Consider the following 27888-nt stretch of genomic DNA (forward strand, 5'->3'; position numbering starts at 1 on the left):
ATAATAAATATACCCTGTACACATACATATATTATGTAAACAAAACTTTTATTTTGGATGTGATTAATTGTGATTAATCATTTGACAGCCCTAAAAAAAAGTGCATGAAGTTCAATAAAAAAAGATTTTGGTTTCTGTTTGGTTTTATAAGCTAATTTGTATTATTTGGTTAACATGTTTATGTATGAGTCAAGTATGTTTTTTTCTCTATAAATGCAATTTAAAAAAAGAGGGAGTACACAAGAGCAATTTACAAACACAGGACCCTACAAATAATTATTGTTATTGAATTTGTCATGAAGATGTGACCATTTCTTCCTTTTATGCAGGCTTACTAAATAATCTTGATATAAAAAAAGGGAGGGGGGTGCCCTTTTTCAGTTTCAGCACATGCCCCTCAAAAGGTCTGTGCACGGCCCTGCTCCTGAAATAACATAATTATGCAATGGTAGGTATTTTGTTCATTTTATAACATTGATATTGCGAGTCATGTGACACAGTAAAAGGTGAATTGTGATCAGCTTTAGACTTTTAGGTAAATTAGGCTAATTCGGGTTGTGTCATGAAGAGTAAAGGTGTCTGCTAGTTATAAGTGTTGCACGCGCATATTATTTGGGCTGTGTCTCAAAACATTAAGTGACCTGCCTACTTAGGCAGCATTTTTGGGCATACAGGCGCAACTCAAATGTGCTGCCGTATCCTTGAAAACTTGATTTGAAACCCGCCGATGATGTCCAAAATGTTGTTTAGTAAGTAAGCATCTCAATAAGTTTATCTGCTCGTTAATCTACTGTATAACTACTGTATACAAGCGCTGCCGCTGTCAGGAGGAGGGACGATTATGCTTGTAGTCATAGTGTAAATCTCTAAATAAGCAGATGTGGATGTGTCGTCTTCTCGTCTGAATCATTTGATGGGACTGAAGGATGGCAGCAAAGGAGGATCTTTACTCAAAGATTATTCCGCGCAGAATGAGACAGAACAGTTCTGTCTCTGTCAAACATGGATCCAATCTGGACGTGCTGCTTTCGATGGGATTTCCTCAGCAGAGAGCGTAAGTGGCATATTTATCATATAGCCTAACGACGTTCTTCTTAAAATATTCATTGTATAAATAAAGAAAATGTTTCGTGGGTTAATGGTCTGTAAGGTGTCTCAACACGTTATTGAACCTAATTAAATTGTCATTGAGGTGAACTTGCCTACTTTGTTTCTAAATCGTTATAAAGTCACGAATCTGAAACAGTGGTTATCCTGCACTGCACATTGTTTCTAATGACCTAGCTATATGGTTTGCTCAAAAAATACTTTTGTCATTCGGATCACTGCTTTTGCTGCCACATTCAGCATCACACAAGATAGCCTGCAAGCTATTTTTGGTAATTGTGTCAAAAAACCCACCGAGAGATGTGAACTAGAGGATTAGCTAAATGAGTGTAGCTATAGATGTCGTTATGTCATTTGCCATTCACTTAAAATATCTGAATTATATATATTATACATGTAAATATAATCTAAAATTATAATTACATATATAAAATAGACAGAAATAATTAAAAATAAAATAATATTTGTATAAAATACAAAAAAAGTAACAAAATATGTTTTTTTTTTTCCTATTGTCAAATATATTTGTATTGTTCAATTTTTGTATTGTATTTGTCAGATGTTTTGTAAAATGTATGTCTTGTTTAGGCTATCAGACTAATAGTGTGATGTGTCTGTCTTCAGTATGCCCTCGGGCTATTAAAATAAAGATAAATATTGTATGTAAAAGCACTTATGCTTTTGTATCATATAGTCATAGGAGTTATTAATATGCTTTTCCTTTGTCTCCTTTACGGATGTATTATTGACCCACATAAAGACTGTGAACTGCCCTGATTTCCTGTTTTAATATTATACCCAATTTGTAAGATTCACCGTATGGAATGCCAAGTCTGCCAAAATAAAAAATATATAAATACATAAATAAATATACAAATAAATGTAAAAAAGAAAAAAATAATAAATATATATATAAATAAATATACATAGAAAAGCAAAAAAACGAAAATAAATAATTATTTATACATTTATTTCCTTTTTTATGTAAATATTTATTTTTTTCCATATTTATTTATTTCTTCTTTTATTTATTTATACATTTATTCATTTATACATTTATTTATTTCTACATTTATTTGTTTTTTACATTTATTTATTTCTACATTTATGTTTTAATTTCTACATTTATTTATTTCTTCATTTATTTCTTCCTACATTTCTTCCTGCGTAGGGTAATGAGGAGGGCGTGGTTTACCTCAGACATAGCAATCGAGCTCAGAGTAAGCGAAGGCGAAGGGTTGAGGCCACAGTGACACCCTGTGGCGAAATACAATAAGTATCACTGACGTTGATACGGTCTGTGACTGCGAGGTATATGGTTAAAATCTTACTGTGTGACATGGATATGCTCGTCTTTATTCCGGACATGGTCGTAGAACATCGTTTGGTCTGGATTTGTAAAATGTCCTGGGCTAACAAACATGAAACAGGGACTCTGAAACGAAAGCGCTTTATTTTTTCCATTTTTCGGTCAAAACTCACGGAAAGGAAGCAGGGCACATAGGCTACAGTGAAGTCAACGCAAGCATATTGACCAATGCTTTTGAAACGAGACCATTGCATTTGAATGTAGCCTAATTTCCAAAAACAATACTGACAGCAACAGCCTTATTAAATGTATGAACGTCACGTTAATCCATATCGATAAATTCAGTTAGAGGATAAGACTGTAGCCTATAGGGCAGTTAGCCTACCACTAAAATCCAACCAGATCTTCATCAGAGCCATCAATACAGAAGAGATCTTAATGCATTTACACAGCAATTAGCCTACAAGTGCATACAAATATTATGAAGTGTCTTACGCCTACATTTTTGAAGACATAAATATGACATGATGGAATCAATGAAGTGATAGCCTACGTTTAATATGAAACTAAAACAGACACCAGGTGGCAGAAAGTCACTGTCTTAATGAGTGAGTTCAATCCACTCGTTTGATACACCGAATCAAAAACAACTCGACGTGTTGAAGCGATTTGTTTCTGATCATTTATATTTAGGCCTTTGCGTTATCTAAATAATTATAATAGACTAATAATAATAATAATAATAATAATAATAATAATAATAAATAAATGAAAAAATGCTCAAAAAGTTGGCAGAGAGGGGTCATGTTCGGGGACAACAACATAATTGTTGATAGGCTATATTTTTCGGGGCCATGGGTTTAATGCGCAAACCTGCGTGACCATATAGCAAACTATTCAGAAATGGAAATAACGAATGCATTAATATTTTGTTTTGAATTTAAGAAAAGTCGATTGAATATTTACAGGTTTTTATCTCGTTATTATTTTCAGAATAGTAACGTCTTTGTAACCAACCACAGTGATCAAAAATCTCTATCTAATAGGCTACTTCAAAGATCAAATCAAATTATATATTGTAAAAGTTTGTACAAATTTATGTAGCCCAAAAACATAACAAAAAATAGTCTACATAACTTTTTAATTATTATTATTATTATCATTCTTTCTTTCTTTTTATTATTATTATTATTAGGCTATTGTTATCATCATCATCAGCAGCTGGCAAACCATAATGGAATCTATTTAAAGGGAATGATTGTGGTGGGGAGTTTTGGTCAAACTATTGCAGTGATAGCCTACTGCGAATATAACGTGTTGAAATAAAAGACGTCGCCGTCCACAGAGACATTTCTATGTGCACTATTTCATCCGTGAAAACCTTAGTCCCCTGGCTATCATTTCAGAATCTGCAATTCAAAATAAATTTTGCCTGCCACTGCAGCAAATTCAGCAGCTTTTAGATATTGTTGTTGGTCCGACTTTGTCAAGACAAACCCGACGGAACTCAGCCCCGAAATTCAACTGCTGTCGCGCTTCTCTTTCTTTACTTTCCGCTGTAGCTGTTGGGTCCGTGTATATTTTGTCTTTCTTTACTTTCCGTTTAAAAATAAATAAATAAAGATAAATGAGAAACGGTTTGATTTTCGTTTTTTTCGTTTTGTTTAAGAAACGGAAAAAGAAAATGTAGCTGGATTTTACGTATTTTTGTTTGTGGGTAAAAAATGAGATTATGTTTTTAATATTTGTTTGAATGTGTGGGCGGCGCTGAAACGCCCCTTTCATCCCTTCTGTACCGCACCGACAAGCAGCAACCGCAAGTTCAGCAGTTCATTTTCACCAGGAGAGAAGCGGCAGACAGCAGAGTTTATTAATCCTGCGGATTCTTTGCTAGTGGTGCTTGCAAGATAAAATAATAATAAAATAATAATAATAATAATAATAAATTAATTAAATAAATAATAAAATAAAAAAAAATAATATTATATTTTTCAGGCTGCTACATATTATTGACAAAGCAGACTTGACAACTTTATTCATAAAACACCAATTGAATTTTACTTTAGCCGGTGATCTACAACGACATGGAATAAAATATAGGCCTAGCTACTACACAAATTTTTTGCCTACTTATTTTATTCTAGGCCATTCATAAAAAAAATAAAATGGGAAAAATCCAACCCCACATTTATAAATAAATGTATATTAAAATAAGTTTTTCCCCATAATTAGTCTAATTTAAATGTTTTAATTATAGGCTATAGGCTACTTAGAATTATGAACTGAATTCACGAATTCTGTAGATGACCTTTTGAATATAGTGATGGTGTGACATAATTACAGATAATGAGTTCAGACGGGAAACACTGCACCTCTGGTTGGTTTCATTTGAATTACATAGGCCTAAATATAAAATTATTATTATTATTATTGTTATTCTATTTAAATGGCTTATTTTAAAAGTAGACATGTCCAGCTAGACATGGTTCGTCTGATGCATGAGCCTGGTTCATTTCTGACGTTTCAGAAAGAAGTTAATGTAGACCGAGATGGCAGAAAGCAAATCCTGTTGAGTTTTGTAAGGTTTTAATGTTATTTAGGGTGTCTTACGACCCAAACTGACGGAGCTGAAGCTCTTTCCTGTTATCGGGATGGAAGCTGTGGATCGGGATCCGCCGATCGGAGAAGTGCAGCAGACTACACTCTACAAGATAAAGCTTCAGTTGCTGTTGTTTGTATAGCAAATGAAAACATGTTCTGAGGTTTTTCTTAAATAGGCATAGATTAAAATTAGTAGGCTAAAAATCTGCACATTTCATGCCATTGTAGATCCTACAGTAAAAATTCAAATGTCATTGAATAAATTAATTTCTGTTTGGTCAAAAAAAAAAAAAAATATATATATATATATAGCTATATATATATATATATATATATATATATATATATATATATATATATATTTTTTTTTTTTTTTTTTTTTTTTGGACCAAACAGAAATTAATTTATTCAATGACATTTGAATATATATATATATATATATATATATATATATATATATATATATATAAAGCTTGCAAGCACCCCAAGCAAAGAATCCGCAGGATTAATAAACTCTGCTGTCTGCCGCTTCTCTCCTGGTGAAAATGAACTGAGCTTGCGGTTGCCGCTTGTCGGTGCGGTACAGAAGGGATGAAAGGGGCGTTTCAGCGCCACCTGCACATTCAAACAAATATTAAAGCATAATCTCATTTTTTACCCACAAACAAAAATACGAAAATTTTCGTATTAACTAATTTTCGTTTTCCGTTTCTTAACATTTATCTTTATTAATTTTTAAATAGAAAATCGAATGACCAAAATATACACGGACCCAACAGCTACAGCGGAAAGTAAAGAAAGAGAAGAGCGACAGCAGTTGAATTTCGGGGCTGAGTCCCGTCGGGTTTGTCTTGACAAAGTCGGACTTACAACAATATCTAAAAGCTGCTGAATTTGCTGCAGTGGCAGGCAAAATTTATTTTGAATTGCAGATTCTGACATGATAGCCAGGGGACTAAGGTTTTCACAGATGAAATAGTGCACATAGAAATGTCTCTGTGGACGGCGCCGTCTTTTATTTCAACCCGTTATAGACGGTTTCATCGGGCGCACGCGCCTGGACCTAAGTTAACTTCCGGTCTGTGTTATATCGGTCTGGCTGCGGTGCCCATAGACATCTATGGCGGTGCCATCTACAAACGCAGTTAAAGCCAAGGTGATGAGTAGACTGAAGTTGGGCTCAGGTGGTTGTGCTGCGGGATGTGTTTCCCATACATTTATTTATTTTTGGAGACTCCACACAATTTTAAAACTGATCGATTTTCAAAAAGGCTTCGTTAAATAAACATGAGTAACGTAACATTACGTAACGTACTGCACGTTTAATAATAATAATTCCTTACATTTATGTTTAAATATCAAAACGAGGCACAGTTGTTTTTTATATCGCTGTATTTCTGAAGTAGGACTTGCATGTTATATGCCTGATAGCAGCGTATGAGCGTACCAGCTCTGCTTTGTTTACAGCTGTTACTGGGGAAACCTCTATTTCTCGTGCTTTATGTCTATGCTTTAAAACATCTCCTGCTGGCAAAGAATGAATTTGCATATTCATTAAGTCCGCCTGATCCACGCAGCAAACATATTTTGTTTGTTATCAAAAAATATCTACTCTAGAGGGACTTGACTGTTGTTATTGATTCTATTTGGAGTCTACCGGAAGTTAAGTTAGGTCCACAAAAGCGCTCACGCGCGCATTAACGTTTGTTTATGTTGATGCCGTTGAACCCCGTCTATATTCGCAGTAGGCTATCACTGCAATAGTTTGACCAAACTCCCCACCACAATCATTCCCTTTAAATAGATTCCATTATGGTTTGCCAGCTGCTGATGATGATGATAACAATAGCCTAATAATAATAATAATAATAAAAAGAAAGAAAGAATGATAATAATAATAATAATAATTAAAAAGTTATGTAGGCTATTTTTTTGTTATGTTTTTGGGCTACATAAATTTGTACAAACTTTTACAATATATAATTTGATTTGATCTTTGAAGTAGCCTATTAGATAGAGATTTTTGATCACTGTGGTTGGTTACAAAGACGTTACTATTCTGAAAATAATAACGAGATAAAACCTGTAAATATTCAATCGACTTTTCTTAAATTCAAAACAAAATATTAATGCATTCGTTATTTCCATTTCTGAATAGTTGCTATATGGTCACGCAGGTTTGCGCATTAAACCCATGGCCCCGAAAAATATAGCCTATCAACAATTATGTTGTTTCCCCGAACATGACCCCTCTCTGCCAACTTTTTGAGCATTTTTTCATTTATTTATTATTATTATTATTATTATTATTATTATTATTATTATTATTATTATTATTAGTCTATTATAATTATTTAGATAACGCATAGGTCTAAATCTAAATGATCAGAAAACAAATCGCTTCAACACGTCGAGTTGTTTTTGATTCGGTGTATCAAACGAGTGGATTGAACTCACTCATTAAGACAGTGACTTTCTGCCACCTGGTGTCTGTTTTAGTTTCATATTAAACGTAGGCTATCACTTCATTGATTCCATCATGTCATATTTATGTCTTCAAAATGTAGGCGTAAGACACTTCATAATATTTGTATGCACTTGTAGGCTAATTGCTGTGTAAATGCATTAAGATCTCTTCTGTATTGATGGCTCTGATGAAGATCTGGTTGGATTTTAGTGGTAGGCTAACTGCCCTATAGGCTACAGTCTTATCCTCTAACTGAATTTATCGATGTGGATTAACGTGACGTTCATACATTTAATAAGGCTGTTGCTGTCAGTATTGTTTTTTGGAAATTAGGCTACATTCAAATGCAATGGTCTCGTTTCAAAAGCATTGGTCAATATGCTTGCGTTGACTTCACTGTAGCCTATGTGCCCTGCTTCCTTTCCGTGAGTTTTGAGCGAAAAAAATGGAAAAAAATAAAGCGCTTCCGTTTCAGAGTCCCTGTTTCATGTTTGTTAGCCCAGGACATTTTACAAATCCAGACCAAACAATGTTCTACGACCATGTCCGGAATAAAGACGAGCATATCCATGTCACACAGTAAGATTTTAACCATATACCTCGCAGTCACAGACCGTATCAACGTCAGTGATACTTATTGTATTTCGCCACAGGGTGTCACTGTGGCCTCAACCCTTCGCCTTCGCTTACTCTGAGCTTGATTGCTATGTCTGAGGTAAACCACGCCCTCCTCATTACCCTACGCAGGAAGAAATGTAGGAAGAAATAAATGAAGAAATAAATAAATGTAGAAAAACATAAATGTAGAAATAAATAAATGTAAAAATAAATAAATGTAGAAATAAATAAATGTATAAATGAATAAATGTATAAATAAATATAAGAAGAAATAAATAATATGGGAAAAAAATAAATATATACATAAGGAAATAAATGTATAAATAATTATTTATTTTCGTTTTTTTGCTTTTCTATGTATATTTATTTATATATATATTTATTATTTTTTTCTTTTTTACATTTATTTGTATATTTATTTATGTATTTATATATTTTTTATTTTGGCAGACTTGGCATTCCATATCACCGAAGGCCACCGAACAAGTGCTTCTTTCTATACATCATGTTCTCTTTGTGTCATGGGTTTTTAAGTTACAGTAAAAGAAGTTCACTTTTGCTAATCATTTCTATAATTCACAGATTGTAATTTTATTTTACTACACTATGTATAGTTAAAACATGTTTGTGTATAGAAGATAACATTTAATTAAAATGATGATGATAATAATAATAATAATAATAGTTCCAAAGTTTGGGGATCCCCTTAGCATGCAGATTGGCCCATATGCCTGGCAAGCTCGGCGACCAGCATATCAACACCCTTACCTGAGATATGACTACCATCATACCGATACGTTCAATGTAATGAGGGTTAATGTGTCCTGTAACATGTGAGGAGGAACATCTGTGCTCACTACAGCATGAATGATTTGTAAGTCACAAGGTGTTTTTTTTTTTCATTCTTATTTTGGCACGTAAGTGAGAAAACCCAAGACTATGCAGCTGTTCAAAATTAAAGCACATGTAGTCGATGTGCACTCTAGTCTTGTGTGGGAAGTTGTTGTTTTTTTTGTTTTGTTTTTTTTGTGCCCTGGTGTTTACTCGTATGTTGCATTTGGAATTTTTTTTTTTTCTTTAAACAAAATTAGAATTTTTTAAAAATAAAATCACTCATCGATATAATGCAACTGAATAAGGACCAGAAATGTCAAGCTCCAAAATGACAAAGCGCCCTAAAAATAGTAAATATAACTTAATGTGGGTAATATATTGAAATGTAAATCATTAACTGAATCATTCTGATGAGCATTATTCTGTTCATTAGAATCATTCTGATCAGTAGAATTATTCCATTCAGTATCACTTTGATCATCATATAATCATTATGATTCCAATCATTCAGATCAGTAGAATCATTTAGATCGGTAAAATTGTTCCAATCATAATCATTCCTATCATTAGAATCATTAAAATCAGTATCATTAAAATCAGTAGAATCATTCTGGTCAGTAAAATCATACCTATTAGGAAATCATTTCGATAAGTTTCGATAAATTCAAGTCCACAGAATCATATTAATCACTAGAGTCATTTAGACTTCTTAGAACTGCTTAAAACTGAACAACTTCTCTCACAGTTTCTCTCATGAACTCATCAAGCTCATGGTGGTTCAAGTTAAGGTGGATGTCAAGATTTCAGTGAATAACAGTGTAAATTTGTCGTGTATGAGCATTTGGACCATTTTATGGTGAATTTGTAATTTTGGAGCTTGACAGCTCTTGTCTTCTCTTACTTTCATTACATTAAAAATTGATAGATACTATTCTTTAAAAGGGTTCATATGATGAATTTAAAATTTTCCTTTCTCTTTGGAGTGTTACAAGCTTTTGGTGCATAAAGAAGATCTGTAAAGTTGCAAAGACTAAAGTCTTAAATCCAAAGAGATATTCTTTATAAAAGTTAAGTCAACCACATCTACCTAAAACGGCTCATTCTAACACGCCCCCACATGTCTACGTCACGATGTGGGAAGATTTGCATAACGCCGCCCAAATGTTCACACAAAAAAAAGAAGGCATAACTTTTATTCTCGCTGTTCCCGCTGGTGCCATGTTGTGGAGACGCTGCGTGTTTCATTGTGAAAGCGAAACTACTTTGTTTGGCATTCCAAAAGAGGACACAACTAGAAATCAGTGGTTAAGTTGTATTTACAACACTGTTCCAGAACAGTTCAACCCAAATATTCAGATGTATGCAGCGCATTTTATGGAGGACGAGGATTGTTTCCTGATAAAGTAGCCTACAATGCCGGTGTCTGTTTCTATAAAGTGGGGCAATAACAATTTTGCAAGGACAGCCTGGCACTTCTGACTCACAGCCTGTAAGTAAGTTTTCATATTTAAAGAATTTGCCAATGACGATTCAAATGCGAGTTTTGAGCAGTGTATGGTAGCGCTTGTTGTTTGTCGTTTTTCAGATCAGGAATGCAGACATGGTTTTATGTTTACGTATAAAACGACAGTATAAGTCATAATAATCAGTAATTATGTCCCCACTGGATGCAGCAAATGCCTCGTTTATAATGGGTTTTACTGGTTTTGCGCGGGGGGACACAGCTTCACAGTATGGTAAGGGGCATAACATTTCCGTCACACGCTTGAGGCATTCGGCCAATCACAACACACTGGATAGCGGGCCAATCAGAGCACACCTCACTTTTCAGAATGATGAGCTTTGTAAAAATCAACGTGTTTCAGAGAGGCGGGGCATAGAGGAGCGACAATAATGTACATTATGTAAAAATAGTGTTTTTTGAACCTTAAACTGCATAAACGCATTGCATTACACCAAATACAAATTTTAATTCATGGGGGAACCATTAAGTCTGTTTACACTAACCAGTCTTTCTCGTTATTCTGTCTCTCATCCATATATCACTGTTACTGTCTTGTCATAAGGTAGCATTTACCAGTAGTCAGTCTGTGCATGTAATAACGCTGCATCACTGTGGTTTTGTCTCAGGGTCGGTCACACTGTGTAAATGTCATCAGCTTCCTTCCTGAAAAATGGCACGCAACGCAGGCTATGAGATAGCGACCATGACCTCCTGGTGCATAAATACACAGATCCTATCATCTTCCGTATTAAAAGGCCACATTATATCCCTCGCAGCCTGTGAGGATGCATTTCATGTTCTGTGGAAACAAGTGGGCCATCAGTTTGGCCACACAGTTGGCCACATTTGCCAACAGGCCTGCAGGTGTTGGCTGGCCATATTATGGGATGGACAGCTGTGCGCTCTTCTCTTCGTCGGTCCCCCGTGTGGCAGGGATGGCAGCTGGTACTTGTGGGCCTTGGGGCTTATGGGATAGCATCTGTTTGTTGCTCTTGCTGGGCATCAGTGAGATCAATCGTATCTTTTTCTTCTTCCTCTCTGGCTCAGCTCCTTCTGTGGCTGCTGGGATAAAGGAAACAGATGTAGGCCAGCACGCAAGCATCAGTAGAGAGCAAATCTCTCCTTCACCGCTAAAAAAAACAGACGCAGGCACAAGAGTGGGATCCACAAAGGCAGTTGTTATAAAGTCAGCCTACTCTTCCACTCCTCCACTGTTTATAAAGGGCCTGTATCAGTGTGTGTTCTCTCATTTGTGAGTCCACCATCTGTGGTGGTTGTGCGGTTGCCAGAATGAGAGCCGTGTGTCCAAATGCGGGTGTCCATCCACCCTCCTGCTCACACTCAAGCTCTGGAAGGCACTCAAGGATACAGCTCCACCCTTTGCCATGTTGGTTATTGTTTTGGAAATGGGACAGGATTATTAATTGTACATATTTACAGTACACAACTATTCAAATGTTTGAGATTGGTAAAAATTTTACATTTTACATATTTGAAGTCTTTTATGTGGCTGCATTTAAAGGGATACTCCACCCACAAAATGAAAATTTTGTCATTAATCACTTACCCCCATGTCGTTCTAAACCCGTAAAAGCTCTGTTTGTCTTCGGAACACAATTTAAGATATTTTGGATGAAAACCTGGAGGCTTGAAACTGTCCCATAGACTGCCAAGTAAATAACAGTGTCAAGGTCCATAAAAGGTATGAAAGTTGTGGTCAGAATACTCCATCTGCCATCAGACGTGCAATCTGGGTTATATGAAGTGACGGGAACACTTTTTGTAAGCAAAGAAAACAAAAATAAGGACTTTATTCAATAATTCCTTTGTCAACGGTCTCCTCTGTGTCTCTCCATATCACCATATGCTGTATATGCTCTTCTGTGTCAACTGCACCACAAGGATGCACTGTTTCTTCAACGTGTATTTAGCTTTGATTTGAAATAAAACAGCGCATCCTTGTGAACAGCATACGGTGATATGGAGAGACACAGAGGAGACCGTTGTTTTCTTCGCTTACAAAACGTGTTCCCACGTTGAATTGTGCCTTGTTTGTAAATGAATCTGTGGTAAAAAGGAAGTGAACAAAGGACCAAGTTCTTACTGACACGGTCTGGATCTTCATTTAAAATAAAGTTCATCTACTCTTTCCTGATGTTGGGATCAGAAGTAAAGCAATGCAAAGACTGTTTTTCCACAGCTTGGCACTGCACAGCGTCTGGTCTTAGGCACCAATTTTATCATTTGGTTTCCATGTAGACCTGCGTTCACCTCTCCTTATTTAAACTATGTGCACAAATCAGTGGGCGGGGCTAAACAGGCAGCGATGTAGAAGCAGGCATTGATCATCTTCTACGGAGGCGGTGCTTAGCTACACTATTACATCATAGAGTAGAACATTTAAAAACTGTCAATATAAGCTGATTTTATACTACCAGGTTTTGATTTCTGAAACTTACAGGATGTTTTTTTTTTTTTTAGCACAATGACCTCTTACAGTATATGTCAAAAGATCAAGGTAATTTTGGTTCCTCGGTTTATGACCCCTTTAAATGTAATTTATTTCTGTCGTTACTCAAATGATCCTTCAGAAATCATAGTAATATAGATTTCCTGCTCGAGATAGTGTTTGTGTGATAGTGTGTGTGTGTGCGTGTGTGTGTGTGTGTGTGTGTGTGTGTGTGTGTGTGTGTGTGTGTGTGTGTGTGTGTGTGTGTGTGTGAAAACTGTAATATGTTTTTCATAAAAAGCTAAAAATAGCAGCATTTATTTGGAATAGAAATTTTTTGTAGCATTATGAATGTCTTTACTCCCACTCATTATTAATTTAATGCATCCTTTGCCGAATGAAATGATTCATTTCTTTAAAAAAAAAATCTTACTGATCCCTAACTTTTTAAATATATTACTGTTTAGGTGCATTGATAACTTTAACAATTTTAATCAATTTACTGCAATACTGCAGTAGTAAATCTTTAAAATTCACTCTACACGCTGGAGCATCTGTCTGTAAAACTAGTTGTTGGAAGTGTTGTTTTGGATTGCAATGACTCTCTTGAGCGTCTTGGCAACGAATCAGGCTAAAGGAAGGTCTGCAAACAGGAAACTTAAGGATGCAGAGGTCTGAGCTGTGGGATTTCCCCAAAGAACTGAGTTAAAGATGTGTTCATGCCTGTTTGGTCAGCTAGATGATAATGAAAGTCACTTTGTTGAGATTATCTGGAGTGATTTATAAAAACAAACAGTTAGATGCATCATTAAATAATGACAAAAAATAGAACTGAACAAAACAGAATAATAAAATTGACTATTAGCAGTTAAAGCAGTAAAACATAACCTCTAAAGCTAATCAGAAAGCTGGTTGCTGTTGCAAGTCATGGTATGAATATCTACAAAACAATATCTCCTTTAAATCATCTCATACTGTATATCACAAAGATGTTGCTCTTGTTAGTGAGCTGTGGCAGAAAAGCAGTAGTACTAAATGGTCAAATTACTGATAATTATTATGAAATGCTTTTAGAAATTTCCCCCTTCTCCATTTTACATCAACATTTTTTTCTCAAAGCACATGTGTATGTAGATGTGCAAATTCCCTGACAATTCTCAAGCGACAGCTGAAAACTCATCTTTCGACGCTACTTGAAACTTTGTCTTTCTCTTTATTTATTCCTTCCCGTTCAAGCTTGTACTTATTTGAACAATGCCTAAAACTTGGTATTACAAGCACTTCCTGTGTCTGTTTGCCTCTTTAAGAAGAAATGCTTTATGTATTCCCCAAGTCGCTTTGGATAAAAGCGTCTGCAAAATGACTAAATGTAAATTCATTGAGCCATGGGTAGAAGGTTTGCTGATCACACATTTCCACATTTCCATTCATATTTATTTTAATATCGTATGTGTCACCGGAATTAGTAAAGAATCACCCCACTGCACCTTCATCAAATTGTATATGAGTAATTCAGGGTCAATTGGAAATAGCTTGTAAGACATAAAAAGGCATCTGAAGATGACAGGTTGTGAGTGTGGTGTGTGTAGGCGGTTTTTCAGTTTTTTCTTCTTCTTCTTTTTTAATCTTGATTTAAAATGTACATTTGGTTTTTTGAAAGGAAAATATTACTTCAAGCATTATGACCTACTTTAAACTTTAATGGGTGGATGTTTTCTCTATCACGCTTGGTATGCATGTTAATTATTCATGTTGTCAAGAGCTTTTTCCATTAAATGAGATAAAAATTTATTTGTTCCGTTATCCACTTATTAAATAAAGCCTCTTTTCTGTTGCATGCAGCACACTTACTGTGCATGAAGAAGTATGCTAGTCATTTTACAGGACATTAGGGTCTTTTTTACCTCTAAGAAGTATACGGTACTAACAGATGACTTGATCTGGGCAGCTTTTACTATGAAAAAGTGCAGGTCCCTTTTTGATAAAACAGGGAAAAAAGCATGTTAAATGCAAAAATAACATGCATCTAACAATAGCATATCAGTCATAGTATATATTATATTATAATATTTAAAAGAGCAAAATAAACTTATCAAAAATTAAAGAGGACAGAACGCCTTTTTTTTTTTGGTTGGTTGTTGTTGTTGTGAAAGACCATGAGCCCAATCAAACTCATACTTTGGCACAAATTCACCTGAAAATCTGGCTAATACAAATACATTATTTAGGCCAGTACTCTTTCTTTTGAATGGTAAAGCACACTTCTATATTTTGTTTGAAAAAAAAAATCCCATTTATTATATGTCATGTTAATAATTTGCATGTTGTTGAGCGATCATAGAAATATAATACTTTTCAATGTTTGATTGTATTTTCATAATCTCTGTTAGATCATCTGTTTTATATATATCTGGTCTTTTATTTATGTTCAGATATGCCACATGTTGACTGCTGTTAATGAATCCACAGTAATTATTGATAATAATAATAATAATACTAGCAGTAGTAATACATTTTATTTGCAATGCGCCTTTCTCATACTTAAAGTAATAAATAATGAATTTAATCAATTTTTCAGTAGACAAATAATATTGTAAAAACCTATCCCAAATTGAATTTTATTTCATTAGAATTGTGAGAGACCATCTGTACTTTAAAACAAAATGTTTTTGCTGGTCTGTGCTTTGTCTTAGAAAAAAAAAATAGTTTAAGCTGCCACAGAGAAGTCTGTTTTTACCTCTCGTTTGGCTTCTGGCTATGTCATCTATAATATCTTGTTAACCCTATCCTTCCTTCTGCTTTCTACAGTGTAGTTAATTCAATTCTTTATTCTAAGAGATCAGGTTTACAGCATGCAAACATACAGACTAGCCATGGCCTTTGGTGAACTATTTCCTGTTTGAGGTAGCTGCAGAGCAGAGCTCAGGGGAAGTCCTGGTATACCCTGGGGTTTTGCTTCAGTGGTAATAGTTGAAAAGAGGCTGTATGTGAGGTGTTATAATGACCTGTTCACACAGGCTGAAATGCTACAATCCCATGTAACCACAGTCATTGTCTCGTTTGGTTGAGCTCTCAGTACAGAAAACATTTCACAATGTATTTTTGTTCAGTGGGACGGTTATTTGGTCACACAGATGCTGTTCAATTTGCTACCTCTTCTTCTAATTATAACAAGTTTCAGGCTTTCTGAAAATGGCAACTTAGGGTATTCTTTATCATACTTACAAAATTTTCATGGCTTAATGTCTAACAGGTTACGCTTATTATGTTATTATTCATGAGGCACTTAAATGAGGAACATGTATGTTAGACGAGGACAAAATATTAACTATAGCACAATTTATTTTATATGCATATTGCAATATTGTTTAAAAGTAAAAATGTCAATTTAAATGTCTGCCACATGAAATTTACTGGTTTATTAAGTCTTTTGACATAAAAAGGCACCTAAGGTTGTGAGTGTGGAGAGTGTGGGCGGTTATTTGTTTTTTGTTTGGTTTTTTTTAATCTTGATTTAAAATGCATGTTTGTTTCTTCTTTTCTTTTCTTTTTTAAGGAAAATAATGCAATTATGCATATTGCAATATTGTTTAAAAGTAAAAATGCCAATTTAAATGTCTGCCAGGTGAAACATCCTGGTTTATTAAGTCCATTGCTGTATTTAAACAGGGAGAAAATGAAGGTCATGACCCAGAAATGGGTCACAGATTTGTTGCTGTAATATTGCCAAAAAAAAAAATGGTTTAAAAAGTTTTAACTAAAAAATTGCTTGTAAATTTTGCACATAATTACAAAGAAATGGCAAGTAAAGATACAATTTTGAAGTAAAACGTATTCCAAAAATTCGGAACGTGGAACTAACTATATTATAGTGCATAGTTTATCAACTTTTAATATAAAGACAGAAATGCGTCCCATATCTTTTGTTGTTTTGTTTGTTGTTTGTGTGTCCAAACAATATTTTGGCATAAATTCATCTATCACCTGATAGAAGCCAGTTAAATGAAGGAAATATGTTTATCTTTAAAAACCATTAACAGAACTATGCAAGATCAAGGAAAACATGACCCAGGCTGTATTATACTGAAACACTTTTTATTAAGTTAATCCTAAAAAAAAAAAAAAAAAGTTATGCTTTTTAAAGCAGTATTCTCACGTCAAGAAGCAACCGCAGTGTGTGTGAGACACTGATGTGCGAGAGAAGTGTGAAGATCACCTCTCTCACACAGCTTCTTCTCTAGCTCATGTTAGAAATCATAGAAATATAATCTCATCTCATTTTACAGATGCTTTCCACTGTCACAGACCTCATGGAGGCATAGTGTGAGTGCACAGCATATTAGATTAAAAAAATGACACTGTCCACGGGAAAAGATTAGCAGACCTTATGCAACCACTCAAAGAATTCAAACATGTTGCCATCATATGCTATGCATCAGGCCTGCACAGTACAACATGCTTAATGAACTTGCGTGCAGTGGTTCCACGCAGTGGGAAAGCATTTTCTTAGCATTAAATTTAACAATAAACCTAACTGGAATACTACAATGTGTTTTAGTTAACTAAAGATAATTTGTGGTAACCATATGGATACCCCCCCCCCACCCCTTGTTAAGTACACCTCTATGAAAAACAAGTGTGCTTAAATGTATTGAAATTGCGCTTGTAGTGTACTTAAAAGTATATATTTTAAAAAAACTGTACTTGCAAATGATGTAACATTAATGAAATAAAAGGCAAATTAAGTGTACTTTCAGAGAATATACTTTTATGTCAGTTTCTTAATGCACTTATGCACACTTTAAAAAGGTGCATGTTGTAATGAATGTCAAATTAAAAGTTTAAAAAGTGTAGAAAAAAAGAGTTTAAAAGTTCGATGTGTTGACTAACATACTGAAGCACCCTGATTGAGCATTGCACTTTAACCATATTTCAAAGACAATAGAAGTAATTATGAATATGTATTAATTACTACCTAAGTGGCCCAAAAAAGCACACAGCATTGCATTAAATATGATGAAATGCATTAAATAATTACTTAAATCTTCTTCCAAAGCATTCTGGAGACTAGAACTCCCAGGCATGGTTTCAGCAATGCTACATGCACAAATGGTATGAAAAGTATTCATGTAGACCAAATATATAATATATTTAATGAATGGATTAAACATATACAGCAGTTAAAATAAGTACTGAACATGTCACCATTTTAAAAATAAGAACATATAACAAATAAGTTCAGAAATTAAGCTATGTGTAATAAAATGGAATGACACAGGGAAAAAGTATTAAACACATGAAGAAAGGGAGGTGCAAAAAGGCATGGAAAGCCAACACACCAGCTGAAATCTATGAGTAATTAGAAATCAATCCTGCCCCTTGTCAGTGGAAATTAATATTAGCTGGTTCAGTCCCAACAGCTACAGTACCAGGATGATGAAGATGAAACAAGGGTGGACATTTCAGCAAGACGATCCCAAACACAGCCAAGAAAACTGGTTTTAAAAAATTAAAACAAAGCTGCTAGAATGGCCCAGCCAATCACCTGACTTGAATCCAATAGAAAAGAGGCCCACAGAACCTTCAAGATTTGATAACTGTTTGTGTGGAAGAATGGGCCAACTAGTTTCTCCATACAGGAGGCGTTAAAAACAAAGGCTTTTGTTACAAAGTATTAAATAAATTTCAGTAGTTCAGTACTTTTTCCCTGTCAATCCATTTTCCATTACACATAACTTAATTTCTGAACTTATTTGTTTTGTTTTCTTTGTATGTATGAATTACAAACCCAATTCCAAAAAAGTTGGGACACTGTACAAATTGTGAATAAAAACAGAATGCAATCATGTGGAAGTTTAAAATTTCAATATTTTATTCAGAATACAACATAGATGATATATCAAATGTTTAAACTGAGAAAATGTATCATTTTAAGGGAAAAATAAATTGATTTTAAATTGCATGGCATCAACACATCTCAAAAAAGTTGGGACAAGTCCATGTTTACCACTGTGTGGCATCCTCTCTTCTATCTATAACAGTCTGCAAACGTCTGGGGACTGAGGCGACAAGTTGCTCAAGTTTAGGAATAGGAATGTTGTCCCATTCTTGTCTAATACAGGCTTCTAGTTGCTCAACTGTCTTAGGTCTTCTTTGTCGCATCTTCCTCTTTATGATGCGCCAAATGTTTTCTATGGGTGAAAGATCTAGACTGCAGACTGGCCATTTCAGTACCCGGATCCTTCTTCTACGCAGCCATGATGTTGTAATTGATGCAGTATTTGGTCTGGCATTGTCATGTTGGAAAATGCAGTGTCTTCCCTGAAAGAGACGACGTCTGGATGGGAGCATGTGCTGTTCTAGAACTTGGATATACCTTTCAGCATTGATGGTGCCTTTCCAGATGTGTAAGCTGCTCATGCCACACGCACTCATGCAACCCCATACCATCAGAGATGCAGGCTTCTGAACTGAGCGCTGATAACAACTTGGGTTGTCCTTGTCCTCTTTAGTCCAGATGACATGGCGTCCCAGTTTTCCAAAAAGAACTTCAAATTTTGATTCTTCTGACCACAGAACAATTTTCCACTTTGCCACAGTCCATTTTAAATGAGCCTTGGCCCAGAGAAAACGCCTGCGCTTCTGGATCATGTTTAGATATGGCTTCTTTTTTGACCTATAGAGTTTTAGCCGGCATCTGCGAATGGCACGGTGGATTTGTTCACCGACAATGTTTTCTGGAAGTATTCCTGAGCCCTTGTAATTTCCATTACAGTAGCATTCCTGTATGTGATGCAGTGTCGTCTAAGGGCCCGAAGATCACGGGCATCCAGTATGGTTTTCCGGCCTTGACCCTTACGCACAGAGATTGTTCCAGATTCTCTGAATCTTTGGATGATATTATGCACTGTAGATGATGGTAACTTCAAACTCTTTGCAATTTTTTCTCTGAGAAACTCCTTTCTGATATTGCACCACTATTTTTCGCCGCAGCATTGGGGAAATTGGTGATCCTCTGCCCATCTTGACTTCTGAGAGACACTGCCACTCTGAGAGGCTCTTTTAATACCCAATCATATTGCCAGTTGCAAATTGGTCCTCCAGCTGCTCCTTATATGTACATTTAACTTTTCTGGCCTCTTATTGCTACATGTCTCAACTTTTTTGGAATGTGTAGCTCTCATGAAATCCAAAATGAGCCAATATTTGGCATGACATTTCAAAATGTCTCACTTTCAACATTTGATATGTTATCTATATTCTATTGTGAATAAAATATAAGTTTATGAGATTTGTAAATTAGTCCATTACTTTTTCACTCACAATTTGTACAGTGTCCCAACTTTTTGGGAATCGGGTTTGTACTTGGGTTGTTACCGACATCTGGTGAAAATTTCATGTCAACAGCACCTTCAGAAATATATTTACTGGGAAAAAATGGTGATGTGTTCAATACTTATTTTACCCCCTGTATAATATATTTTATGAATGTAAAAGTTTCTCTTTTTTACTGCTAAATCTAAATGAAAGGAAAAAAGATTACATATTCAAAAAATAAATAAATAATATGGCTTTAGCACACTGGCATGAAAGGTGGGAATTAATAAACAAAATAATCTTTAACAAATAATTTAAAAATAAATTACTTTCTTACTTTTTTTTTTTTTTTTTTTTTTAATAAAGGCAATGCACCAAAGTATAGTCCAGATCTTCCGAATGTCCTAACTATATTCTTTGATTTTGGATGCTGATAATTCTAAAAATATGCTCTCTTTACAGACTGAAAGCTCTGGCATCAACTGCAGGCAGAAGTGTTCAGCTTGCATGTGACTGGTGAGCTTTCCTACACTTACCCTGCTTGAGTTGGCTTTTCTTGAGGAATAGTACCACCCTCTAGTGGACATATGAGTCAATCCAGTTTTTCTATGCATAAAACAATTCTTGTTGACAGTTACAATTACTCAGGCTTTATTTGCTGGTTTAGCTGTGCTGTAGCATTCATGATCATGTGCATGTATCTCCATAGGCTTTTCTCTCATTTGGATGACCCTTTCCTGGATGACCCTTTACCCAGAGAGTATGTGCTGTATCTGCGCCCTAGTGGGCCTTTACAAAACCAGCTTTCTCATTTCTGGCAGCAGTCTCGCTTAACTTGTGGAAAAAACAAAGCTCACAACATATTCCCACACATCACACTCTGCCAGTTCTTTATGGTGAGTCACAGTTTCTATTTTAATCTTGATTTATTATATTTAAATTGTGTCATTTTACATTTCTTCATTTTATGTGTTTGTAGTGTCCAGACAATAAATTAGTGGCTCTGTGTGAAGCTCTGCAGTCTGCAGTGAATCAATGGAGAGGACGTTTCCCCAGCCCCCTGCCCCTGGAGCTCTACACCTCCACCAACTTCATAGGCCTCTTCGTGGAGGAGCAGGTGGCTGAGACGCTGAAGAAGTTTGCGGCTGACTTTGCGGTGGAGGCTGCTGCTAAAGCTGGTGGGGAGGCGTGATCAGAGCATTTGTCACAGATGGTGCCTGCATAGTGCTCACGTTTTATTTTTTTCTAATCAGCTCATTACTCATCCTCATGGCGTTCGTTATCCAAATAACTGTCTTTCTTCCATATAACTGTCTTTCTTCCATGGAACACATTATTGCTTTTTTTGAATATACAGTAATGAAAACAGGATATTTACAAAACTAAAATGATCAGCAAATAATAACATGAATTTTAGTCTGTTCTGTGTGGTTACTATTAACTAAAGCAGTTAAAAATAGTTTTCACTTATTAAATGATCAAAAAAAGTTTAAGTACTAAAATAACTCAAACTAAAACTGAAATAAAATAAAGCTAAATAGAAATATTTAAAAAAGGACAAACATTAAACAAACATTACTTAAAATTTAAAATAAAATTCAAATGAAATTTGAAAATATAAATATAAAATATTATAATAGTATATAAATAATACTAAAATAACATTGTTCTGTTCCTTACACAAAACTATCGTGCGGCTTCCGAGAACATATATAGTGCACGTAATATAGCAAACAACTGTATGGACTACTTTTTTATGGTGCTTATTTGTCCTTTTTGGAGCTTGACATCCCATGGACACTATATGCTTTCAATGCATGGATTGCAAATACATTCATCTTTTTTGTTTTACCGTGTTCTAATGAAATGAACTGATACTTATTCATCGATCAAAATACTGTGTATTTGAATAAAGAATAAATTCATAAAAATGCTCACGACACTGTTTATTTCATAGATGTTCATGTGGAACCCCATAAAAAGCAGCTTCATTTGACTCTAGCCTATCACTTCCCAACCAATCATTATTCTATCTTGGAAAAGTTGGCAAGAGGGATTGAAGTCAAGCTGGGTTGTGATTGGCTCGCTACCCTCTTCTCACGAGACATACGATTTGCAAATCACGAGGTGAATTGAGCCTTATGTCTTTTAAATCTTTTCAGTTTTAATGTTTTGCTAGTTCACTGGAATGCACTTTAATGCAGACTTACCTCTGTTTCATTGTCAGACTTTGCGAGTGATGTACCCCTACACTCCTCAGAACGACGATGAGCTGGAACTGGTGCCTGGAGACTTTATCTTCACGTCTACAGTAGAGCAAGTGAGCACTAGTGAGGGCTGGGTGTACGGCACGTCTCTGGGTACAGGCATCTCTGGCCTGCTGCCTGAGAACTATGTGAGCCCAGCTGATGAGTCTGACACGTGGGTCTTTCATGGGTAAGTTCTTCAAATGATTTGCTGTGCAAGTTTGATAGTTCTCAGTATTACTTGCATGTACTTAGGGTTCAAGGGAAGGTTCACCTAAATTGTGCTCATCAGCTCTTTCTTTTGAATTAGTTATTACTTCACAAACGTGTCCAGTATAATTTCCAGATCTACTACATTTGGCTTGTTTTCCTACCAGTGTCAGTTGCATCGCTTTACTTCCATTCACAAATACTCTCCTGTGGCCTAATGGGATAGTAAAGTGTCTATTGGATGCGTTTATCTCTATGCTCCTTAAACAGGTCACACTCCTTCTTTTGTACTTCCCCTTCGGAAAAGGGTTGCAAGGAGAGCAAATCATTGGATGGGCTGCTCAACATTCGATGCTTTGAAAACTCAAAGTTGGGAGAGTCTGCAATCTTGAGTGTTATTTGCCAACCTATGCAGGTGCCTGTTACTATATGTTACAGCAACATTTCCAACACTTTTCACTGTTGAGTTAAAAACAAACTTTGGGTTGGTGCAGTTACAGATGATTTGATCGTTTATTAAAGCATTTCTGTGCTGTTGATGATAGGTGCTTCGCTCAAACATCCAGTCTCGGACCCCTAAAAGGACCTTGTTTGTATGTCGACATGGAGAAAGAATGGATGTTGTGTTTGGGAAACACTGGCTCTCACAGTGTTCTGACTCTAAAGGTAATCTGAACAGATGGATCATGGTGCCTCGCTCACATGGTACAGTTAGGCTACGTTTACATGACATCGATGTAGTCAAAAACGGAAAAGTTTTTCCCTTGTGTTTTTAAAAAGTTTCACGTATACACAACAACGTTTTTACAAACAATTCGCGTTTACACATATCCACGAAAACGCTGTATAACGTATGCCAGGCCAGTAGTTGGCACTGTTTTTACAAACGATTGTTAGTAAAACAGTACTTGTAGGGTTTATAAATACAGTGACGATTAAAAGCATATTATTGTGTTTAATAATATCAACTTATTCATGACATTTATTTTTTTCTTATGATGCGATTCATCTGTCAGGAATTTGACGCTGTTGATTTCATAGATCACAGAAATTGTAAGTAAATGTATAAATTCCAGGTAGTTTTCGCTGTAACTATTATATGTGAGCTCGCTGTTGGTTATCTTCTAAACTGTAATATTGTGTAAATGCTTTACAAGGCATAAAGTAGTGTGAAGTAAATCCACACTTTGCTGAAGAAGCATTAGCAAACTCTTGAGCAGCAACAACACTACCATGTACTCCGCCATTGTTGTGTATGTTTGTTCGCACTTGCCTTTAAAATCGATATGTACTACGCATGTCTACATACCTAACACGTACTACGCACGCGCATAGATTTCAAAGATTCCCATTTTGGCTGTTTACATGGAAACGATAATGGTGGCGTTTTCAAAAACTTGCACTTTGAAACCCGTTTTCAAAAATATGCTTTTTCAGTCCCCAAAACGCTGTTGTCGTGTAAACAAACAGGCAAAGCGTATAAAAAATTTCCCGTTTTTGGCTGAAAACGTTGTTGTGTAAACGGCCTGTTGTCCTGTAGGCAGGTACGTGAGGAGTAACCTGAATATGCCTGCTGCACTACCTGCCTGGGGTGGAGCACACAGGGACTATGAAATGGATGCTCCTATCACAGTGGTTGGAGCTACACAGGCTAAGATAGTGGGTATGTCTGCTCAGTGTAATGATGTTGAGATGAATTCTCCAAGTGAATTGTGTATCATGCTCTTTTTATGTCATCCGTCTGATTTCCAGGTGAGGCTATGCTGGAAAGTAACACCACTATTGATTTTGTGTACTGCTCACCCAGCCTCCGATGTGTCCAGACAGCTCATGAAATCCTCAGAGGTACATACTGTAGTCAGGAATCTGTTGGCAGCAGTGGTCTACAGGAAAATTCCAATAGGAGCATGTAAATGTCTTTTAGACCAGGGGTTTTAAGTCTTTTAGATGCCATATAGACTCCATTCTTAAAATATAAAAGGCAGCTATATCTTTTCATGTATAAAGACCAACTTTATACCGTGAAAACATAAAGATATTATAAATACTTATAATAAGCAATGATGTATTAAATTGATCAAAAGTGACTGTAAATACATGTATAATGTTTAATTATACAATTTAAAATTTAAAAATGCAGTCAGAGAATCCTGAAAAAAAAAAAATCTTGGTTTCCACAAAAGTATTAAGCAGCACAATTGTTGCCATCATAAAATTGGTAATAATAGTAAAAAATAAAATTAACAATTAAAAATTGAGCTTCAAATCAGCATATTAGAATGATTTCTGAAGGATCATGTGACACTGAAGACTGGAGTAATGGCTGAAGAAATATTTCAGAAAAATTAGCAATCGCAGTAATACATTACTTTTTAAATTATTAAAATAGAACACTAGACTAATTTGTAAATGATTACTGAATTGTAATAATATTTAACAAAATAATTTTTTTAGTCTGTATTTTTTGTTAGATAGATGTAGCTATGGAGAACATAAGAAACTTTCTTAAAAAAAAAAAACTTTTGAACAGTAGTTTGTTTATAAAATATTATCTGGAAAATATTTATTTCTATAAGTTGCGCTTTTTCTTTTTTCTATCCACTAGTAGATTAAGATTATAATTCTAGTGCTGGTATTAGACTAGAATTTTCCAGAAAGTTTTATGCTGCTTACGGAAATGGCACACAGTTTTCTACCGTACGTTAAAACTATTACACAGTATTTAAATCCTCTCCGACCCCAATGTCATGTGCACCTTTTCTAGGAATGCAGCAAGATGGCAGAATAAGCATTCGAGTGGAGCCTGGGCTTTTTGAGTGGACTAAATGGGTGTCAGGAACATCTTTGCCTGCTTGGATACCCCCCATAGATCTTGCTGCGGCCAACCTTAATGTAGACACAACATACAGGTAACAGATGGAGTGATTATTATATACAGTGTAGGAGCTGTTTACATTCTAAATTCAGTCCTGATCGACAGTTGCCTTTCCACAGACCTCACATCCCCATTAGCAAACTAACCATCTCGGAGGCGTATGATACATACATTAGTCGCAGCCACCAGGTGACCAAAGACATTTTGGCATACTGCAAAAATAAGGGTGAGTGATTAAAAATATTGCTTTTAGAACATGATCCTCACAGATCTTTACCAACACCCTCCTTTTTTACATCAGGAAAAAATGTTCTATTTGTGGGACATGCTTCTTCTTTGGAGGCCTGCACTCGCCAGATCCAGGGCCTTTCTCCTCAGAATCCTAAGGATTTTGTGCAAGTAGTCAGAAAGGTTAGTTTCATCTTTTTTCCTTTAAACATTTGATCTTTACACTATAAACATGATGCTTAATGGGAGCCGATCTTTCCGTCCAGATTCCATACCTGGGTCTGTGTGCCTGTGAGGAGCAGGGGGATTCAGGAGTCTGGCAGCTAGTGGACCCACCAATTCTTCCTTTAACTCATGGGCCCAACCACAGCTTCAGCTGGAGAGAGACTCTACAGCAAGAATGAGCTTATCTGCAGGGTGTGTCCACAAGAGACTGAATTGTTACCTGCACTGGAAGCACAGTTTTAAACTGCTCTAATCTGTCACATCCAGTTTAAGTTATGCAAATAAGATATAGGATGTGGCAGAGTTTTTGTTTGCAGGTGGACGGAGGAGGCCACACTAAATAATGAACATTTGTGATCATGTTTACTGAGCTTTTTAAAGGCTTTCTCAGGGCATTGGCTATCACTTTTAACAAGTCAGAATGCACAGTGGCATAATGCAGCACTTATTATAAAGATTAAAGATCACTTCCTGCCATGCAAATATGTACAATTTTGCAATGAGATGTTAAAGAACTATCATGTCTTAATCATTTCTCTTGCAAATGTAACTTGAATGCATAAAAAGTGTAATATTTGTTTTAGCATAGCTGAATGGATATCAAATGTATTTGTAATATCTTTACATTAAAGGATTAGTTCACTTTCAAATTCAAATTTCCTGATAATTTACTCACCCCCATGTCATCCAAGATGTTTATGTATTTCTTTCTTCAGTCGAAAAGAAATTAAGGTTTTTGATGAAAACATTCCAGGATTTTTCTCCATATAGTGGACTTCCATGGACTCCAAACGATTGAAGGTCAAAATTACAGTTTCAGTGCAGCTTCAAATGGCTATAAACGATACCAGACTCCAGTCTCCTCTTGGCTTATATCGGAATCCTCCGACATTTTCCTTAATAAATCCTCGTTTTGTGCTTCTGTGCTTCTCTCTCTGCGCTCGTCACTAATCACGCAACGGCAACGTGCTACATCATCCACCGGAGCGGCATCCGGTTTTGACAGTCAGCAGAAGTGAGAAGAAATGTTTATAAAGCATATACACTTTTATTTTATTTTTTAAATGACCAATCGTTTTGCTAGATAAGACCCTTATTCATCGTCTGGTATGGTTTATAGCCCTTTGAAGCTGTAATGAAACTGGAATTTTGACCTTCAATCATTTGGAGTCTACTACATGCTGGAATGTTTTCATCAAAAACTTTAATTTCTTTTCGACTGAAGAAAGAAATACATAAACATCTTGGATGACATGGGGGTGAGTAAATTATCAGGAAATTTGAATTTGAAAGTGAACTAATCCCTTAAAGCTGAAGTGTGTAATTATTAAAATAAATTAAAAAGTAAAGTTTTGTATTAATGTGCACAGAAAAACTGTATGAAAAGCCAAAGGTAGGTTTATATTTTTTTCCCTGAAAAGTGTAGTCAGTGACTATAACTGCTTTATTGTTTGTGAAGCCTGACACAGCAACATGGCTCAACCAATGGCGTGAGATTAGGGCAGGGCTCTTTGTTTTTTCGACCAATGGCAGACAAGGGGGAGTCTTGGGAAACCTGTTTGATGCTCTGGAGTTTAAAGCTTTATGGTCTTTCCAGCATTGTTGCCAAGTCCACGGTTTTCCCGCGGAATTGGGCTACTTTAACATGTCCGCGGGTTAAAGCAACCCCAATAATGTGATATTTAACCCTGTGGAATCCGTTTGTATTTTACCAACCGGAACACGGTTTTTACTGGGGGATCGGCCCTGAAAAGCGATTGGGCTAGTTTTGAGTAGCAATTGGGTGGGTTTTGCTGTGAAAACCTGGCAACCCTGCTGTGTCATGAGCAGGTAAAACAGAGTAAGTTTACAGCTATAAGCAATTTGTCAGTCCACAGTGAAAATGTAGAATGATGTGT

At 35.6% G+C, this 27888-nt stretch overlaps 1 protein-coding gene across 2 annotated transcripts; it reads left to right on the forward strand.

The window, feature by feature from the left end:
* The first annotated feature begins 535 nt into the window (after window positions 1–535).
* LOC109068532 (ubiquitin-associated and SH3 domain-containing protein B-like) lies at window positions 536–26673 on the forward strand. Of its 2 annotated transcripts, XM_042739440.1 has the most exons (15): window positions 536–749; window positions 879–1054; window positions 20669–20722; window positions 20916–21102; window positions 21186–21384; window positions 22164–22333; window positions 22434–22642; window positions 22933–23077; window positions 23208–23328; window positions 24203–24325; window positions 24415–24507; window positions 25427–25571; window positions 25657–25763; window positions 25839–25948; window positions 26032–26673. In XM_042739440.1, the coding sequence occupies exons 2-15, from the start codon at window positions 927–929 to the stop codon at window positions 26167–26169; spliced, it is 1929 nt and encodes a 642-aa protein (XP_042595374.1). In that variant the 5' UTR covers window positions 536–749; window positions 879–926; the 3' UTR covers window positions 26170–26673. The 2 variants fall into 2 exon arrangements, with proteins under 2 accessions (XP_042595374.1, XP_042595373.1); XM_042739439.1 differs by having other exon boundaries at window positions 536–1054.
* Window positions 26674–27888: the final 1215 nt, after the last annotated feature.

This window comes from Cyprinus carpio, chromosome B15 (genome assembly GCF_018340385.1).
Source record: "Cyprinus carpio isolate SPL01 chromosome B15, ASM1834038v1, whole genome shotgun sequence".
In the NCBI taxonomy this organism is placed as follows: domain Eukaryota; kingdom Metazoa; phylum Chordata; class Actinopteri; order Cypriniformes; family Cyprinidae; genus Cyprinus; species Cyprinus carpio.

What these genes read in the sequence shown, in the direction of transcription:
- LOC109068532 (XM_042739439.1), top strand. Translation starts at nt 927, where the DNA reads ATGGCAGCAAAGGAGGATCTTTACTCAAAGATTATTCCGCGCAGAATG. An exon ending in GGATTTCCTCAGCAGAGAGC is followed by an intron (nt 1,055 to 20,668) that starts GTAAGTGGCATA and finishes CTCTCTTTACAG; the next exon opens with ACTGAAAGCTCTGGCATCAA. An exon ending in CACTCTGCCAGTTCTTTATG is followed by an intron (nt 21,103 to 21,185) that starts GTGAGTCACAGT and finishes ATGTGTTTGTAG; the next exon opens with TGTCCAGACAATAAATTAGT.